The following is a 20,089-nucleotide window of genomic DNA, read 5'->3' as shown; positions in this document are numbered from 1 at the left end:
AGAAATCTTCATTAATGCCTCTTTTTTCTCAAATATCAACTTCTCACTCAAACAGAAAGTTCCTTATTTTCACCTTTATATTCCCAAAATACAGTTAGTAATTGTGATTGCCCAACTTTAAAGTGATCTAATATTCAGAGAGTTTTGAACTTGCCTTTTATCAGTGTTTATAATCTAAACAGAGCAGACAGAAAGCAATACAGGTATTGGGTGACAATATGGAGAGTTTCAGTTGACAAACATGACCTGTGACATTATTTGTAAAATATATTAATGAGTGGGGGAATGAGGAGAAGGCAGAAAGGCATAAATTACCAGAGGTTTGGAGAAAGAAGATAGTCTATCACAGGTATTACTAGTTAAAGCTTGCGTAAATCCATCTCCTCCTCTCCTACGCAGTTGCTTGGTTTAGCCATCTGCAATGTCTTATCTTGCACAATCACAGAAACAATAGCTGAGGCTGGTCAGGACCTCTGAAGATTGTTGAGTCCAACCCCATTGCTCAAAGCAAGGTCAGCTAGAGCAAACTGCTCAGAGGCATGCTCACTGGGTTTTGAATATCTCCAAGGACGGGCTCCACAACTTCAGTTGCAGCGTTCGATCATCCTTACAATAACAAATGTTTTTACTTATAGAATCATAGAATCACAGATTCATTTATGTTGGAAGAAACCTTAAGATCAAGTCCGGCTGTAAACCTAACACTGCCACATACTTAAATGGAATTTCCTGTATTTCAATTTGTGCATCTTGCCTCCTGTATTTCCACTGGATGCAACTCTGAAGAGTCTTACTCTGTTGTCTTTTCTCCCCATCAGGTATTTATGCACATTGATAAGGTCCCTCTTGAGCCTTGTCTTTCCCAGGGTGAGCAATCCCAGCACTCTCAGCCTCTTCTTGTGTTTCAGATGATCTGATCCCGTAGTCATCTTTGTAGCCCTTTGCTGGACTTGCTCCAATATTTTCACGTCTTTCTTGTACTCTGGTATCAGGTTTATCCAGAAATTTACAGACAGTAGTGTTGGATGTAAAAGAGGAGTATCTGGAGAATTAGAATCCATTTCACCTTCATTTGACAAGAAACGTCACTGTTCTTGGAGAATCCATGTGTGGCTATATAGGGTAGAATCAGGCCTCTGAGTGATTTCCAACATGTGTCTGTGAGCAAGTTAAGGAAAGTGTGCCAGCTCATTAGGAGAATATTTTTTTACTGTCAAGTAGCTCTAATAATTATCAAATAACACTCAAAACAGACATATGGATATTTCCTTCAAAGCTGTGAGTCTTATCAATCCTTGATCCACACACTGCACGTCTAGAATAATGATGGTTCAAAAGCAGGAGATAGCTTCACATGTGTGCTCCAATAATTACTGCTTTCATTCACAGCTGTTTTTAGAGATTTTATTCTAAAAAATGATACTTCAGACTATCTGACATATGTAGAACAGTAGATTTGGAGGTTGAAATAAATGCCTTGAAAGTTTGACTGATCCTACAGAACATACGATCTTCTGGTAGTTGGGGTTTTTTCTCTGTATTTTAGCCTTATTTCTCAGGGTAGATATTGGTAGTTTATAAAAATTTTTTACTTTAAATGCCATAATCTGGGGTTTCAAGTTCAGCCACTAAGTTTTTGTCCACAGTGTGTAAATATAAAAATACATTCATCTTTGTTTCTGCAAGAATAAATTGCATTAAGAATTCACATACATTTACAAGAATATAAATAAAACTGGAGTAAAAATAATAATTCATTGTTTCATGAAAAATCCCCTTGTTTCATTTTATTAATGCCTGTCTTTCATTTACTGAGATAATCAGCTGATTTCCACTGCTTGAAAGAGTAGTTTCTGCTTAGCGCTCTGCTGGGTTTTAGGAATACGAAGCAATGAGGACTTCCTCTTTAGGCTGCTTATTAGCACTGGTTCCTTGCTGGGATCAAATTCTGAAGTGAGCTTACAGACTGGATGTGAGTGCCATGGAATCTCTTGGGAATTATACCCTTCAAATGAAAATGAGTTTTAAGTGTGAAGGGGCGTTTCCAAAGCAGTCCCAGTCCTTGGAAAAATATCAGCCAAAGTGGAGATCTTTAATCTAGTTCTTAACTTGCTTTTTTTTTTTCCTGTTAGCTTACCCACAAATCATCCTCAGACCATCAGCCCTTTATATTTTAAAAGAAACCAACAAAGTGGAAGTGTACGTACACTGAGTATATTAGCAAGGAACTATTAACAATGAATTTATTTTTTGCTGCAAACTGTCTTGTATTAATTTAGTTTGGCATGAAAAGAAATTATTTGGAATGTTGAAGGTGCTTACGAAGGAATGTTACAGAGTGATTAGGAAATTATAGAGGAAAATTCCGCTCAATAAATGTGTTTCATTACTAAATGTAGATCATTCTACCTATAGTCTTGATAGCAGTATATGCAAAAGCAATCATGGAATAAGGCCTTTCATTTACTATTCTGTAAAATTAATGAACTTGAGACAAAGCTCCTGCTGTTTTCAGTTTGCTCCAGCAATTAAATAATCATGCACAAATTGAGAAATCATAATTATTTGCATGGCACCAGGTTGATATTTAGACAGAAAGAAGAAATTGCTATTTAAAACATAAATTCTTTAAATTACAAAGCAGTATTAGGACAAACATGCTGGTCATTGTATTCAGATATCAATAAGTATCCTTGTGTCGTACTTATTTCTATGCTAGGTCTTTCCCTTCAGAATTGTTGATTAGTTCTTCTGTTGTCAGTATTACCTAGTACTGCAGTGCAGTAGCTAGATTTATACACATTTTAACAGGAGAATAATGATGTTCATTCTAATTTGCTTTCACTGGTGTCACAGTAATGCTCAAGGACACTATATCCTTAATCAGTCAAATCCAATCAAGGAATTCAAGTACTTCTAAATCCATTTTAAACTGTAGATTATGCTAGAATTTTGCTTACTAACTATGTTGAAACTTAGGTGTCTGTCTTATTTCAACTAGCATTATATATATAAAAAGAAAATTAAGAACTGCTTAAAAACAATTTCTAGAAGGTTTAGAAAATTAATAAAACTTTAAGGAAAACGTCCAGGGATGGACGATAAAGAGAAGCTTAAGTACAACCACTGTAAGAGATGTAACAGCGGTAGTTTCCACCTGTTGGTCTGAACAAGTAACAGACTTTTTTCCTGATGTTGTGTGTAATTTTGAAAATTGAAGTATTTTAGTAACTATGATTGAAACTGCCTGTGGGCTATTATTAATTGCTGCTGCATTTCTTTTGAGGCTTTTCACTTTTTTTTGGACTTTGCAACTCTTTCTTGCAAATAATATAGGTGTAATGACTTTCTGTATTTTCCAGTCCTGATGCTCGTTCTTTTTAAATGATTGTGATCTTATTGGGTGATTTTGTTTCTACAGCTTTTTTTAAGTAACGGATAGCCAGCAGTGTATAGAAAGATTGGCAAAATATTTTTAGGAAGCAGAAGGTTTTATTGTGTGGAGGAACTCAAATCTTCTCTCAAGGATGTCTGCCATAAGGTGATGGGATAGTTCATAGGGCCTTCAGGTTATTTAATTTTTTTTTTAATTTTTTTTAATTAAGCCATCTGAGCTTAAAAGAAGTCAGGTCTGAATTGCTGGCAGAATGCTGCCAGCCTAACAACACTTGAGGGAGTTTAAAGCAGAAAAACCTGAAACTGAACTTTTGGTCATAAAATTAGAATTTGGATGTACTACAGCTTTTAATTACTACCCCTGCTAATAACCTAACAAGGCTGCAAATACCTGAAAACTCTAGATGATGACATTTTTTAGAGGTAACTGAAAGAACTAGTACTTAAAAAATACAATACTATTAATTGGAAGTGTTTATCAATTGCAAAAGTTAATCCTCTGTACCCAACAAAAAATAAATGGTAGAAATTGCTTAATTTACTGTCAGAATTACTGTACTACTTATAACTTTTATTAGATACAGGGAATGAGGCATATGCGCTGTGACTTATCCTGGTGGAGACTCTCGGCAAAAATGAACTGCCTCAGAACTCTGATTAGCACCAGAGACTTCAACCCAGGCTGTTACATTTTTAAGCGCAAGTTGTAACAGAAAGTCAAATTCAGAATGAGACCTTTTGGCTCTCCCCCTCACTGTGAAGTCTTTGCCACTCCTGCCTTTGGAAGGGTGGCGGCACCAGCAAACAACAGAGTTTAGGCATAAGGTATGGGCTGCCCTCTTCCCCAGCTTTAATATGTCATGCACCATGTGCTTTGTCTCTTCTCTAACTAACCAAGTCATCATGGTTTTCCTGCATAAAAGAAAAAGACTTTTTTATTGTTTAAAAAAAAAATAAAATGTTTTCTGTCACTTTTTATAAATTCCTTTGAGTTTGTTTCTTCCCAATAGAGTTTTCAAGGAAATGGATGTGTAAACTTGGCCTTTGTCAGTATATACAATTTGCATTTTAACATCTTTCCTTAAATTCATTGTATTTAATAGAGTAAGGCTAACTATGCAGCGTTAATCTAATCCTTGGGAAGATGAAAATGTATCATACAAGCATCTTTTTCTATTTTGATTTGTGTCCAAACAAAGGAAAACCTAGGCAGCATATGTAGCGTACAGTCTCCACTCAGAAACTGTCTCAACAAAAGAATAATGAACTAAGAAGGTACAAAGTTGAAAAAAATCTCTGATGCTTATCATATGTCTCATCCAAGTTAAAAGTCTCTGAGTTTTTCTTATATTTAGTTGTGAATGAACTGATAGCAGGAGTTAGTTATAATTGCTAAAGCTTATTATGTGTACAGTTGATACAGTCAAGCAGAAAAAAAAAACCCAAACCAAACAAACAGGAATGCCAGGCAAAGCTCTGAATGTCTCTACAGAGAGATGTAAATCCAGACTTCTTTTTTTCTTACTGAAAAAACTCAAGAGAACCACGTTTTTGGCATTTTGAAGCTTAATATTATTTCCTACTCAATTCTGGGTCAGCAGAGAAGTTTTTAATTATAAATAACTTGGGGGATATATACCTGCTATTATATAAAACGTGCTTTAGATCCATTTTTGTTATGTCTGGGTTGGAATGTGCAGTATCTCTACAGAAATTGCAAGTGATTTGATCTTTAGCTTGTTGGAAATGTTTTGGGTTCATGGAATCTTGGGATAATTCAGGTTGGAAGAGAGTGGAGGGATTATCTGGTTCAACCTCCTGCTCAAAACAGAGTCAGCTATGAGATCAAGCCAGGCTGTTCAGGGCTTTATCCAGTCAGGGATTCAAAAACTCGAGGGTTGGAGGCTGCGTAACCTCTCTCTGGGGAACATATTCTACTTGATCTTCGATAAGGATCATTTGTGTTTTCCTTTATCTCCTCATGAGTGGTCTTAGTCCTAATCTTACCTCTCTGGTATCTTAAAGACTACTTCAAAATCGGGATTCATTCTGAACTTGCTCCTTTCAGAGCTCAAAGGCTTGGATCTCCATTTGGTACTGTTCCCTCTGCTTTGTTTGTCCTCTCTGTTACTCATCATTTCCATTTCTTAAGTTGGATCCCTGCCATTGGCTTTCCAGCTGTTCTTCATCTTACAATCTTATGGTGAATTTTTAAGGGTTTTCTCTTTAATGTCACAAAAAACTTTCTTACTCATCTGGTTTTCCCAGCGATTCTTCCTTCTCGCCAGTAGCTTCTCAAGCCTTTATTCCCCATAGCTGTTGTGTTCTGATGTAGCTGTTTTCCTGTTCTCTGGGATTTGGAAATGTGACTTGCTCCGCTTGTGTCCTAGTTCCCATCAGCAGAGGCTGCAGGGGTTGTTACTACCTTACTGATCATATGAGTAAGCCAGACAACCTTGGCTGGATTTGGGTTTTTTCTCCTCTGTTATTTCCTGACTAGCTCCTTTCATCCAACGTGTTGTTTGTATTTGTCTTGCCTTTTTCATACAACAGTGCAGGCATGGAGGCTCTTAGGAAGCCTCTAAATTGCTTGTCAGTTCACCAACACAAAGATTCTGTTTAAAACCGAATAGTAATAAAGACCAGGACAATGAGTGTATCTTCATGAAGGAGGGATTGTCAGCTTTAACTCTTCAACTCTATGAAGAGAGTGCCAGAGAGTTACCACGCACCTTAAACCAGGAGTGATAAAGTGGGCAGCAGCCTTACCTGAGATTTTCGTAAGCAATCACATGTGTCTATTGTGGTATGAAATTATTTTAAAGTAAAACTGATTTCCTGTTTTTCAAATTGTATCTTTCCTTTTCGATACAGTATGACTACCGCTAATAGGTTTGTGAGATGTCAGAACTTGGAATTTTTGTCTTCACTTTTTGACCAAAGGTCTCTTAGACCATTTGAATATTATCCAATGTTTTGGACTTGTGCTGTAGTTGATGTAGGGAGTCAATGGAGTCCAGGGGTTACTGCCAGGAGGCACTTGAAAGCGTCAGAAAAGGGAAAATGTATGTATGCCTTATTTAACTACGTGGTGAGCCTAACTAAAACTGAGCTACTAAAGTCTGCTTTTCAGTTAAGTCCCTACAATTATGTGAAGTTATTCAATGTTTTAGTATGTGGGCTTAGTGGATTGCGTGATGAGTCCTCAGTCTCTTGTGACACTTTGTGGGAACTGCTGTAGTGTAAGAACAAACATGCACTGTAATCAAGTGATTACTTTCAAAACGCAAAGTTTGAGTTAGAAGAATGCAATTATGTATTGTACTGTTAGATACAGATAAAGACTCCTTATTGAGCAAGACTAAATGTTTTGAATTGAGATGGTGATAGTAAGGGATAATTTCTGTAATGATATTGTAATATAACTGGTGAACACTAATGATTACTTCTCTACCCCTACATCCCCCTTAGTGGTTCAGATCTGTGATACATTAAACTAAACCTAAATTGTAACCAGGTATTCTAGTTTTGTTACTACCCTAACAGATCATTCATGATGCATGAAATCTGTAGAAAGTTGGGGTCCAAATACCAAAGTCATACCCAGTAGCTGATAGTGGTAGAATATTGTGGATAACTGGCTAGCTGAAAAAGGTCTCATAGACATAGTCCAGCTGGCTGGACAAAAATGCACATCGCTCTCAACTTATCTGAAGTAACCCAAAAATACACTGTCTTTGGCTGTTCTTGTTACACAATAACAGGAAGATTTTGGTGGGAAAAGAATGTTGCAGGTGGGAACAGATAACTACAGAAGAGAAATTAGGGGCGGGCTTGGTATTTAGGCAACTAACCAATAATGAGCTTAACTTTTGTAATATGTATGAGCTAATTATAACAAGGCATAAAAGGTGACTGTAAGGGACAATAAACGAAGTCTGCTGATCACTCATATTGAGTGACTGTGTCTTCCCTCCGTCGCGACAGAATATAATAGAAAAGAAGGATTTTGTGTAGTTATCAAGGTGGGGAACTGCTGATCATAGTATATGAAAGCTTCTAACTTACCCGTGGAGATTAATATTTACCTTTTCTAACAGCACCTTTGGCTAATGTAGGCCCTTCACAGAGCCTTTTCCAGAACCTTTATATGGAATCTGCAATTAATATTGAAAGGTTTGGTTAACATACTTTGAAAAATTTAATGGACTGTTTGATAATTGTTTCAGAGCATAATGCTTCTTGCAGTAACATTTTAATATTGCAGGGTTTTATAGTGGACTCTTAAATTTTAATGTGCAGTCATGACCTGCTAGCTGTGGCGTAGAGTCATGCTCTGTGTAATTGCAGCGTAGGTTTTATTAACCAAATTTTTATAGGGCAATATGGCTCTTGAACCAAAGATATTAGTAGAAGTCTGTGCTTTATGTTGAAGGATTGATTTAATTAATACCAAACTACAGTGAAGAACAGGAAGTGCTATCATTTCTGATGTGTGGTTAAGACTTGGCCACACTTGCTTGATAAATAACAGGAGCCTATTTTTCAAAATGTTATATTGAATATAATTGCAAAAGATACTTGGTTTCCTATACTTGTTTAACATAATTTTAAATATATTTTAACACCATAAAATACAGATTTGTCTTTATATATTCTTTAAAGTGAATTTTTTCAAAACCTAAAATACTTTTAAAATTAATTAAAAGCTATCGTTCAACACCAGTGCCAATATATATGCTTCATCCAGTGGAATAAGTAATAATATTATAAATAGATAATGGTCAAATTAAATATTTAACAGGAAACTGCATTTAATTTTGTGGGTTTTTTTTCATGCAAGATGACTTGCAGTTTGATCCATGGCAGGGGGCTGGGGGTGGGGATCCTTACTGGATTGCAAGCATGAAGAAGATCGATTCTCTTTGTTTCTGATATAGGAAGTATCTGCAATGATGACTACATATCTCAGTATACTGCAGTATCTGTTCTTTAGGCAGTGCTTGGGAAGCAACGATGCATAATTTTTCACATAAATGTTGAACTGATTGGTTTGGCACTTTCAAATTAAAATTATAAAGTCTGTGTAACAAAGCAAGCCATATAAAGTAGTTTCATTTTAACCATGAAAATTCGGGGGGGGGGCAGTTTCAACAGTCATGTTGGGGCCCCATTTTGATTTAAAGGTAACATTGTAAGATTTTTATAGTGATTTGAAATAGGGCTGTTTTGTAAGGCTTTTTTTTGCAGGAACAGTGTCCTGAATATTTTTTTTCATTTGTCAGAGGAATAAATTTTCATAATGTAAAGAAACACAAAATCTTACAAGATTTTAAATTCTTGTTCTTTTTGAGAAAGCTTGTTGTATGCTATTTCTAGATCATGCTTTAGTTATTTGGTTAGCAAGCTGAGTCAAACTAAATAGTAGTAATGATAGCCTTTGCCTTCAAAACCCATGGCTATTATTGTAAAACTTAAAGTACTTTATGGGCGGTATCTAATAAGGGCTACAATGACAATTACGTGCTATAACTTCCTCGATTACCAAGACAAGCTGTGAAATCGGTATCTTAAAGTTGGGGAGGGGTTAGTTTGTTTCTAACACTTACGGTCTGTAGGAATGAAGAAGGGGGTGAAACAATACTAAGAAATCGGCAGAAGGATGCTTGAAATTGTAGCCTACATAATTGCTCAACTTCCTAGCCAAATAATGGAAAACTGTGTATATATGGCCACAGGAAAAATTATGCAGTGCACTGAAGTAATATTAACCTTGCTATGTCATCTGTGTATTGTTTGTTGTGTTTGGTTTGTACAGAAAGCTTTCTGAAGGTCTTTAATTAAATAATCAATCTTAGGTTATTTTTTCCTTTAAGACCTTTCTACATTCTCGTAACTTGCTCTGGGAATGAATCAAGGTTGCGTTGCTGGAGGCTGTGGTCGCTTACGCCTTGGACTTATTTGTTGCAGGCGGTGAATGAGGCAGGGAACTTTACCAAGAGAAGCATCGTCTTGGGATATGAGCAGTTGAATATTGCACTTGAGAAATGTATTCTATGTATATTTCAACAGTAGAAATATTTGCACAATTCTATGCAATTTGCTTAACCTGGCCTGTCCATGGTGTTCATCCTTCCAAGAGCCCAACATGTGTTTTGTGATTTTCAGAAGTATGAAACAATTTTAAGAAATAGTTACATGAACTGAAGTAGTTTGAAGCAGTGGCCTAAATAACTGTTGCATATTTTCAGGGTAGGGGAAGGCTATATTTATATCAAATTGACCTTCTGAAACTAATTGACAATTTTGTAACATTGGTTTCTCTGTAGCTTCATTCTGTGTTTGTGGGAGGAGAGTACTGGGGTGGTCTTGCCTCCATAGGGAGGCTGAAACCAGAAAATCATTATTGTGAAATTCCCAAATGCTTCCAGCATGTTCAGCTATGATTTGTCAGCAGAGTTTACACATGTGATATTTTACTGGTGCGTTGAATAGTGATATTTCTAATGAAAGAATAACCTTGAAAAAACAGGAATTCTGAGTTCTGTTTTGGAGCATTCTAGTGATCGCTCTTCAGCTTGTCTTCATTACGGTGTCTTCTACCCTACATTGGCTATTAATCTCCACTCTCAGTGCTTTATCTACTATATTTTATGGGTTTGAATTTACCTATTTCATGAGTTTGAGTGCCAGCAGGGACTGAGATTTAATGCTGCAGGATAAACAGTTTGCCTATTTAGTACCACAGAACTTAGCAGCCTGTAGCGTTTGGCTCGATCAGACTGGGCACGTACAGAGTATCTAACATGTAACTGCTACTGTTGCGCACCTGTCTTCTCTTCCAGAACCTCAAATAACATAGTTTGCATTTTCATAATATCTTTTTTTTTTTTTTTTTTTATCTGCTGACCACAACACTGACATTGAAAATATTCTTTCGGGATTTGGTTCAGAAGCTTTGGGGTGCAGTAATTTAACATATGAGAATCTATACAATTTATTTGTACTGCATATTTGTGTTAATTCATTTGTGCCAAAACATTTTCGGGATTAAGACTGTAAACACTTTATACACATGCATTACACTTTCTCTAGGTGATTTTAATTTAGTTGGAAATGGTGAATGTTGAGTTTTCAGCAAAAGCAAAGCTCAATCAAGGCTCAGCTCAAGGGACAGAGCAGAGTAGTTGAGACAGAGAAGCAAATTTTCACTATTTCTTACTTAATACATTGCATTAGGATTATTTAGGGTGTTTTCTTTATAGATGTCAATGTAGTAATTTTAATTGGCATATATAGATATCATATAGATGTCAATTCAGTATGCACTGCTTATCAGACAAGTAATGGCAATGGTCTTTAAGAATGTAAAATATCTGTGCTGATAATCAGTGCTGGCTTAAAGTGGGTGTGAAGTTTCTATTAACTAATTGCTGAAGCAGTAACCCCTAATTCAAGTCTAGCCTGAGTCTACAGCAAGTATCCTGCAGGCACACTGTTCTTTTGGGGAACACTGTTGCTACTTTTACCTGAGTTTACACTTTCTGGGAGTGCTTTAGCCACACTGTAAGCTTCAAGCAGAGGTTGTAAGCCAGACTCTTTCTGATTTGTCTCTTCCTTCCACCTCCCCATTTCTCTTCCAGGCGTAGAGACCCCCAGGAAGAGAGACATTAGAAAGTACACTTTGATAACAAAGAGAAAAATGCTTAGCTGCTATTTAATCACTTGCATCGCAGTGTATATGTTCTATCATTTGGTGGGGACAAGGCAGGAGGCTAAAGGGAAGTTCGCAGCACCACTGAAAAATGTTTAGTTTGCTGCAAAACAACGAACATATTTATGAAATCTAAACAAACAAAAGCTGTTACAAAAGAAATTGATGTTTTCGGACTTCTGAATACTTTGTTTCTGCTAGGTTTTATTATGTAAAATTCAAGCTGCAGGTTTAATTTAGAAAAGCTTAATATTTTCTCCTTTTTGAAGGGCAAGGAGAGAGGTCAAAAACCTTTGAACACACAAGAGCAAATCTTTTACTTTGAAATGTTGCCTACCTGGTTGGCATGGTATTTTTGCAGCGTTCCAAGGGTTGTACAATGCTATGCGAACACCTTTGAGCACCCAGAGGGAAAGCATGCTTCTGACTGCAGAGTGCAAGATTTCTTTTCCTGCTCCCTCCAGTGAGACTGATCAGCATTTTTATTTGTCCCGCAGGGGTTGTTCAGAACTTTGTCGTATACCCATGGTGGAATACAAACTTGACAGTGAAGGCACCCCATGTGAGTATAAAACCCCTTTCAGAAGGAATACCACTTGGCATCGGGTGCCGACTCCCGCTGGGCAGCCTCTCTCTCGTGCCTCTCCAATCCTAGGAACATCTGACAGACTGCAGTGCCAGCAGCTTCTCCAGCAGGCTCAGACAGCCATTCCTCGCAGCACTTCCTTTGATAGAAAACTGCCAGATGGTGCAAGGTAATAGACTCTCTGTTTAATGCCTGTCATCTGCCTATTGTGCCTCGCTTTAGCTATCTCTGCTTTCTAGAACTTTGTTACACTTATTTTTTAAACCTGATTTTGGTGGGTTTTGACAGCAATTTTAATTGTGAGGTTGTATTAAGGAGCATTCACTGAGTCCGGTTCCTTCTGCTTGAAACCAGTGCCTTTGGTTATTTCTGATGGAAGTGGACAGTGCTGAGGATCCTGCTCCTGAGGACAGCTGACCTTTCCCTTTAGTCTCAAGTCAACAAAGTGGGAAAGTGCCTTGTGACTTTTTGATCTAAACAATGTCCTGTGCCCCACCTTTTGGGAGCCTATTTAAACAAAAAATGAATGTAAATAAAATGAGCTCATCCCTTTAAAAATGAATTATTTAATCTCATTACCAAGCTATTGGCATAGTTTCAAAGGGTTCTGTAACTCATTACCAGTCCTTATGCTTTGCTTTGCTTTTAATTAAACAAAGCAGAGCTTGTGATTTGAATATGTAACACCTCTTAGATGATGGGACAGTATCCTTAAATATTAGCTCTGTTCTAATTTAATCATAATTCTTCATAAGATAAAAAAATATTTTTAAAGTTAATTTTTTAAAAATATATTTGACCTTCAAATTATTTAGGAAAACCGTATGTCTTGAGCACAACTCTCAGTCCTTTATTGTTTGCTATTATTTCTGCTTATGCCCTTTTTCCATGGGGTGATATAGTTCTAATTTCCAAGGAAAAAAAGTCCTGCATTTTGAAAATACCTGATTTAGGTATTAAAATCTAAAATATTAGTCTTAAATAGCTTTTAAAACTTCTGGCTGAAATCATGAAGTACTGCTATTGCTGTACCATCTGTCTTATTTAGTAGAAAATAATTAGTGACATTTTATATATGGGTAATAGTAGTATATCTTTGATAATATGTCTATATCATGGCCTGGGGAAGGCAGACTCCCGCTTATGACAATCACTGGTATTCTTCTCCCTTCCCCCCCTCTCCTCACCCCCTGAAAGAAGGATACTGGATTTCTGTATGCATGTATGTAGCATTATAGGACTTAAGCTTTTCCTAATGTCTTGTTACTGAAATTCTCAGTAACATCCAGCATAAGGACACAATGTATCAAATGTCTAGAAATACTTCAGAATTCATGGAGCATACTGTATGCCTATACAGAGAAAAAATGAAAGTTTTCTGACATGCTATTAATTTCCATAGCATTTCACAAACATAAATAGTGCTTCTCCTAACACTCGGTGAAGCATGTGAAAAAATGGTAAGACAGAGGCTACCTCTTGTCATGAAGAAATTCCTGTATCACTTAAATAAAACAAGTGCAATGTGGAAGTGCTATTCTGGGGAAGACATGGTACAGAGTATAAATAATTAAGAGAGGAAAATGATGAACTGTGACATGTGGGTCTTGAAACGTGAAAAAAACACTGCCTAATTGGCACAGGCTTTCTACATGGGAAGGAAGAGGCATAGCTGGTGGCTTGGCAGAGATGACCTTAAAAAAGAAGAGTTTGAAGTAAGGTTGATTAGTCCTTGTAAGTGGTCTTGCAAAGGTGAAAATATATGCTTGGGCTGGGAAAATGATGAAGAGATTTTAGAGGGTCAGAGACCCACTATCAGTTTAGACAAATTGAAGAGTGCAGGCAGGGAGAAGCAGGTTAGTAAAACAGGGAAGATATAGCAACTGATCTGAAAATGAGCTAACAGTGAAGTCAGTGATAAAGTGGTTGGTTTTAGAGATAGAAAGAGGAAGAAGCAACAGAACTATGGGCTAGATACAGTAAAAGACTCAAGCAGCAACGGTTTAACTGCTGTGGCGTGTAACAGTTAGGTGCCCAGTCCCCGGAGTGAAATTAAAAACTGGGAGCTAAACATCTATGCTCCTAGCACAGTTGCTGAGGAGAGTTAAGTGCTTTGAGAAGGCAAGCCAAATGTTTTTGAGTTGATCAAGGAGTTTCCTCTAATTAGTTACTAAGAAATACAAGGATATGGTTGAGCTCTGCTCCTGTTTTTAAAAAATGCCTAGTTCTGTGACAGCTGCTCATAAAGAGTGCTTTAAGAGTGAAACTTCAGTCAGACTCACTTTTCTGTTTTTTCGTACCAAGAAGACTCCATGTACTTTAGTCTTTGAGTGTCATAGGTGAGTGTGTCCTTCCACCTGGAGTCTGAAAGCCATTCCTGAGAGCAGGCAGCTACAGCTCTTCTGTAAAGGAACTGTGTGAGGCGTTCACTCACTGAATTTCTGTGGTTGTGAATGGCTAGGCACTTGTCCAGCAAGTAGGAGGCTTGGGATCTAGACATGCTTCAGCCTGGAATAGTACAAACCAATGTCCCAGTTTTGAGGATAATATCCTAAACATCATTCTGGAGGCTGGAAACACATGGGATTATAACTTACCTATGCCTTAATGCTGGTTCACTTAAGCTGTGCAAGAAATGCAAAGTTCTTAGTGGTGAGAAGCAAGAACATGCAAATAGGTTCAACTGTGGCCTATAGACTATTCCACTTGATTGAAAGAGGCTCAGTCCTGTCTATACTTATCAGAGAGAGACAAGGTGAAAAATCAGGCACTACATGATCTACTTCTTATATATGTGTTTGGCTGTTAGGCAAAATGTAATAGCTAATATCTTTAAAACTTTCAAGCTGAACAGTGAAGCTGCTTATTGAATGTCATGTCCTTGGGAAAGTGTTGTGCATAAATACAAAACTACCTCTTTGCACCTGTCCCTGAGTACATTTATTCATTTCTACATATAGCCTTAAAAAAAAAAAAAAAAAGAAAAAGAAAAAAAAAGGGAGATACAGAGATTTCAAGGTAGTGTCACTGTAGAAAATGTAGCTATGGATTGATATGCACAAAAGTGAAGGATAGGAGGGGGATCAAACCCAAATTTGGGTGTTGCATTTCAACTCTGGAAATCTAAGAAGTGTAATTAGAGACATTGTTAAAACATGAGGCTCAAAAGTTTAAATAATAAATACAAAACAATATTATTCATGAAAATGTTTTCTTATTGCTCTTCTATGTCAAAGTATTCATAAAATCAAAAAGGTATTGGTATCACCTCTTCTGAATTACTCTGTTGAAACTTGGAATACATGCAAAGCAACTAACAATCATTTCTGATCCATTGTGAGAGCATCCCATATGTAAATTTAGAGACCTAATCCAGCTGCTGTGACTCCTAAGTAATCCCACATGTTCAGAAGTAAAGCTAGATGTAAGGAAAGTAGGATTTGGCACTTAGACTTTTTTTGCCTTTTCCCTATATTCAGTTGGAAATATTTTATTAATGATGAAATAAATAATATACTTTAAAAATACTTGTTTAAGTTTCGTGAAACTAAGATAAAACTGTAAATTCCCCAGATTAATATGATTGCCTGTTCATATTGCATCTGCGTTATTTGTAAAAATGCATGTATTTCATGAAAGAAGTGCAGCCCACTTCAGAACTGACACCTCACAAATAACTCAGGGCACTGTTAATGACTCTAGTCAACATTACAGAAGTTCTCCAAGCAACCAGTCCTCCTCCAGTGACCCAGGACCAAGTGGGAGCAGCCAATGGAGGCAGCAAGTGGGATATGACGGGTATTGGTAATTTTTTTTTTTTAAATATCTTGGTATAGCTCCCGTGCATCTTCTTTCTAAAGCAAAATTTATATGGATGTTCTATATCTGTATTATTTGCAAATTCTGATAGTATATTTTAAGACGTATTGGTTTACGAATCTTTAATGTGTCATGTATGCCAACAGAATTTTAAAGCCATACTGCTTTAACTCTTTAGGACTAAGTTGTTATTTTACAATTCAGGTAAATAACAAACAGTTGTTAGGTTTGCTCTCCCTAGGCCAGAAATCAGCTAGTAACTCAGAACTGGGATAAAATATCTCCTCCTTTGGCTTCAGTGGAAGGGTATTTGATCAAACAATTATCTCTATGGTCTTCAAAGATTTTATTTCCTACTGTGCTTGTTCCAGTGGCATCCATTCCCTAGCATTTCTCCTCCAAAAGAGGTCTCTTCTCCCTGAAAGGCAGTTGCAGTATGTAGATGGTGCTTTTACACCCATGTTAATCCCTTGGTGCTGAAGTTTCAGAAGTTAGCTATCTGTGTATAGAAGACTACCCCAATATACTGTATGTGTTATAAGAACATTATGTGAGACATCTGTTCTAAATTACTTTAAATTTATCACTTTGTTGTATAAATATAGCTGCCGAAAACACTCCTGTTTTATAATGTTAGTTATGGCAGTATCTACATGGCGTAATACAAAAACATTCCAGACTTGACACGCGGCTTTCAGAAGCTACTTTTCAGAAAAAATGTGTACATTGAAAACATCAGCTTGACTCCATGTCTGTAAGCTTAATATTGCTTTGGCGTGATTGATTGTGGATAAGCTATCCCATACAGCATAAATATATATATGCGATGTCCTGGAGGCTCCTCAAGGAATTTCAGAATACTCAGTGAAATCTCTGGCAGCTAAATAGGTGCTAATAATTGAGATAAAACTATAATGATTTTTTTTAACAGTAAACACATGAAAATGCATCTTGGCTTGTGCATCACTTTTCTGGCACAGTTATTTCTAATAGCAACCTTGGGTTTAGTGTGTTGCTTTGTGAAATAATGTGACTTTTGCAACGTAATACAAAGCAATGGATCTGGTACTAGCTTACGTGTTCTGGGTGTGAAAACTGGCAACACTACAGAGTTTCTGTGGGGCTTAGTTCATAAAGCGGTTAAGCATACATTACCGTAGTTCTCCATTGCAAAAACCTCTGGATATATAGCCCAAATAATGCATTTCTTCTTAAAGTTTAATGTCTTGTTGGCCTTGTTCATGCTTAAGATATAACAGTGAGCTGTTGGAAAAATTGCATGTGAATATTTCCTTACAGTGTTTGGAAATGTTACTGTGTTAAATGTTACTACATGTTACTTGCTTGGGTGGTGTGTGTGTGTGTGTGATGATTGTTTAAAGAAAGCAGTTACAAAATACTTGCTTTGAAGAGTAAAAGGTGTTGTTGTTCATCATGTAACTAGTTTTCTAGGAAAATTAAAAAAAAAAACCAAACAGCTTAATTTTCTGCTTACATTAAAAGGTGCCAGTCCCCTTTGCTCCATGAACACCACCAAGGTTCAGGCTCACTGGAGTGTGAAGGAGGCAGAGAACGAGAGGAAGCTTTGGAAGGAAACAGACATTCTGGTAATAAAACCCACTGTATCTTAAAAATAAATGTTCTTTGCAATACAGTGCCTGAAGTGCAGCCACCTTCTGATGCAGAGGTTTGATACACAATGAGCATGTAATAGGACAGTGAAAGTGGGGACTGTTACAGTCTAACAGAATATCGTGGGATATTTAGGTAATACTTGGAACAAACTACTTCTGAACTTCAGAAAGCCTCATGAATGATGAAAAGCAGGTTGAACCTCATTTAATTAGCATTGAAAAACTAGATCTGAGGAAATTCTGCAAAGATATATGTTTCTGATCCCAAAGAGTGTACAGTCTTTGGAATCCTGATTACTAAGTCATGTGCCTTTTATCTTTGTATGATATACTCATCTTTTTAGCATTCTGAAATTAAACCATAATTATTTATGGCAGAAACCAAGTGGCACGCACCGTCGACCAAAGTTCTGAGCTCCTACAAAGACCGGGCTTTACAGAAAGAAGGCAGTGGCAAGGAGTCACCAAACAAACTTTCACATGTAAGTCTTTTACTTCAATGTCATTCAAAACTCTAAAAAAAAACCACCAAAAAAGCCCACACAAAAAAACCCGCAAAATACCTCAGCTGGACTCAAAAAATACACCTTAAAAATACGTTTTAATAATTCATGAAGACCACTGTGCCTTTTGGGAGGCAAAGAGCATATTCACCTAGATGTGGGGTGAATTGAATGTGCTTAATCTATGTTTATAAACTAAGAACTCCAAGAGGGCTTGGGTCTGTATTGAGGAGATAAAACTAGTACGGTCTACACTCAGCTATGTATTTACAACTTCATTTATACTGGCTTGCTTAATTTGAGAAGTATTTCATATTAATTAAAAAAAAAAAAAAGGAAATTATTGTCATGTTGTGTAAAATACCCATGTAGTTTAATTATCAATAAGCAGTATAAAAATGTAGTTTGTATGTTAGGCATGCCGAACAGATTTCTAGTCCATCTAGTTTAGTGGCTAGTCTTCAGTAATGGCAAAATCCTCAATGACTTAGTGATGGAATGTACACTGATGATATGCACAGTCTTTTTTCTATTTTTTTTTATGTTTGTTATGTGGAAAAAACTGCTATACGGAGCATGAACCTGTACACTATTTGTAGACTTACATTGTAAGAGTAGGAGGCCAGTTTCTCATCTTATGTACATTGATACCTTATGAGAATCTAGCTTGATACTTCTTGAAAAAAGTGCTGTCATAAACAGAATCATGCTGTAGAATTATGCACGTGAAAACAAAAATACTTCCTTTTACCTTAAGCCAAAGCTGACTGGAAGCTAGAATCAGTATATGCAGCAATCAGTATTAAACAGAGCACCGCTACCAAAGTTAAATGATTAGTTTGCTTAACTTGGATTAAAGTTTAATGCTAATGGCAACTCTCAGGCTTTTAGGGTGGTGGGGATCTGAACAGAAAATTTCATAATGGGCTTATGTTTGTGTTTGCCTCCATATGCATATGTGTAGTGCGGGTGCAAAAGAACTATATTGTACAAAGAACCAGCATTATTATAAATACAATACTAATAAAACTAGGCTATTTTGTTGTTAGATGGTGAAAAACAAAAAAAAAAAAAAATAGGTCATCACCTTGTAAAGGACCTTGTAATGTTCTCTTTACATCCCCTTTTCGTTCAGCTCAATGAGTCTCTGCCAGCCAGTGAAATTCACACTGAGGGCTACAGCAAACATACAAGAACTCCGTAAAATATTTAACGATTAGGAAAAAAAGGTCTTTCTATCGGTTTTAACTTGGGGGATGAAGGGTGGGAGGAATTTCACTAGCTATTTTCAAATTCTCTTTGCTCTCCTGGAATAAATATATTCCTGCTGGCATGGACTCTGCGTGTGTGTGGAGTTTGAGTGTGTGTTGTGGGGGTATTTTTTTGTTTGTTTGTTCTTGGGGTTTATTTTAATATTGCTCTATGACACAGCCTTTAACAACATGTAACAATAAGGGCCATGCTGCGCTTTCATACAATGATTCCTCTTGGCACAAGGGAATGCATAAAATGATCCTAAGCTATGGCCATAGTGAACTTTGAGCAGGTCAAGATGTCTGTATCAACTGCTGGTGCCTAGATTCACTGCTGCTTGCAGGGTCAGGAAAGTGTCTAAGCATGTATGTTCAGCAAGGTACAGGAAACTTTTTGGAAGGTTCATACATACAATACGCCTTCTGAGGCGTGGAACTGAGCTGTTGAGCTCCCTTGTTTCTTTCCCATGTGGTTCCATTTTACATTTACAGTAACAAGTGACATACCTTTTCTCCAGACACCTTTCTCCAAATCCCTTTCCTTGGAAAATCTGCCCGTTGTATTTCTATCAATTGTTGCATTGTTTTTAAGGTAACAGATAGAATGAACGCAAATGTAGCCCCCTCCTTTTTTCCTAAAATAATTTTCTCAAATTTTGAGGTCTTTTAATTTTCATATGGAATAGAAGTATAATTTCTGGAAAGGCTGCCTTGTTTAACTGCTTTAATGTATGAGCAACAGCTATGTTTAATATACATCTGCTAGGAGAGGGATCTCGTAAAAAAGTTAGTCACCCTTCCACTTATATTCTACGCAATAGAAGTCCATCTGCCGTAATAGAAGTCCATCTGCCCTTATTCTGGCTACTCTGTCACACAGACAACTTAATCCAACTCTCTATAAAATCTCTTTTAAAAAACCAACACAACACCCCAACTTTATTGACATAAATGCCTGACATAATTATTCCACTTCAATAGCCATGCTTAGCTCAGGGCCCTGTGACTTAAGTTGCTTTCATCTGGTACACATACATCACAATTGGCTTCAATTTGACTAGCCACACATCCAATTGGATTTGATCCAATAAGCTGCATATTTCACCCACACTGAGAAAAAGCCAACGATAATTCAGCCTTTGGTGTTTTTCAGATTTGCAGTAGAACTTGTTTAAACAAATAAT

At 36.8% G+C, this 20,089-nt stretch overlaps 1 protein-coding gene across 8 annotated transcripts in view; it reads left to right on the top strand.

Moving 5' to 3' along the window:
- Positions 1 to 20,089, top strand: part of SIPA1L2 (signal induced proliferation associated 1 like 2) — a 152,158-nt gene that overhangs the window by 102,224 nt on the left and 29,845 nt on the right. For 5 of the 8 annotated variants that reach the window (XM_055714156.1, XM_055714155.1, XM_055714159.1 and 2 more), the window contains 4 exons: positions 11,608 to 11,865; positions 15,411 to 15,500; positions 17,019 to 17,122; positions 17,528 to 17,631. In XM_055714156.1, coding sequence (XP_055570131.1) covers positions 11,608 to 11,865; positions 15,411 to 15,500; positions 17,019 to 17,122; positions 17,528 to 17,631 — 556 coding nt within the window. The remainder of the gene's footprint in view (positions 1 to 11,607; positions 11,866 to 15,410; positions 15,501 to 17,018; positions 17,123 to 17,527; positions 17,632 to 20,089) is intronic. The other 3 variants (XM_055714157.1, XM_055714160.1, XM_055714161.1) reach the window with 1 other exon arrangement.

The sequence above is a fragment of the Falco cherrug genome, chromosome 6 (assembly GCF_023634085.1).
Source record: "Falco cherrug isolate bFalChe1 chromosome 6, bFalChe1.pri, whole genome shotgun sequence".
NCBI lineage: Eukaryota > Metazoa > Chordata > Aves > Falconiformes > Falconidae > Falco > Falco cherrug.
The sequence above is the reverse complement of the archived record's forward strand: the minus strand, read 5'-3'. Positions and strand labels throughout refer to the sequence as shown.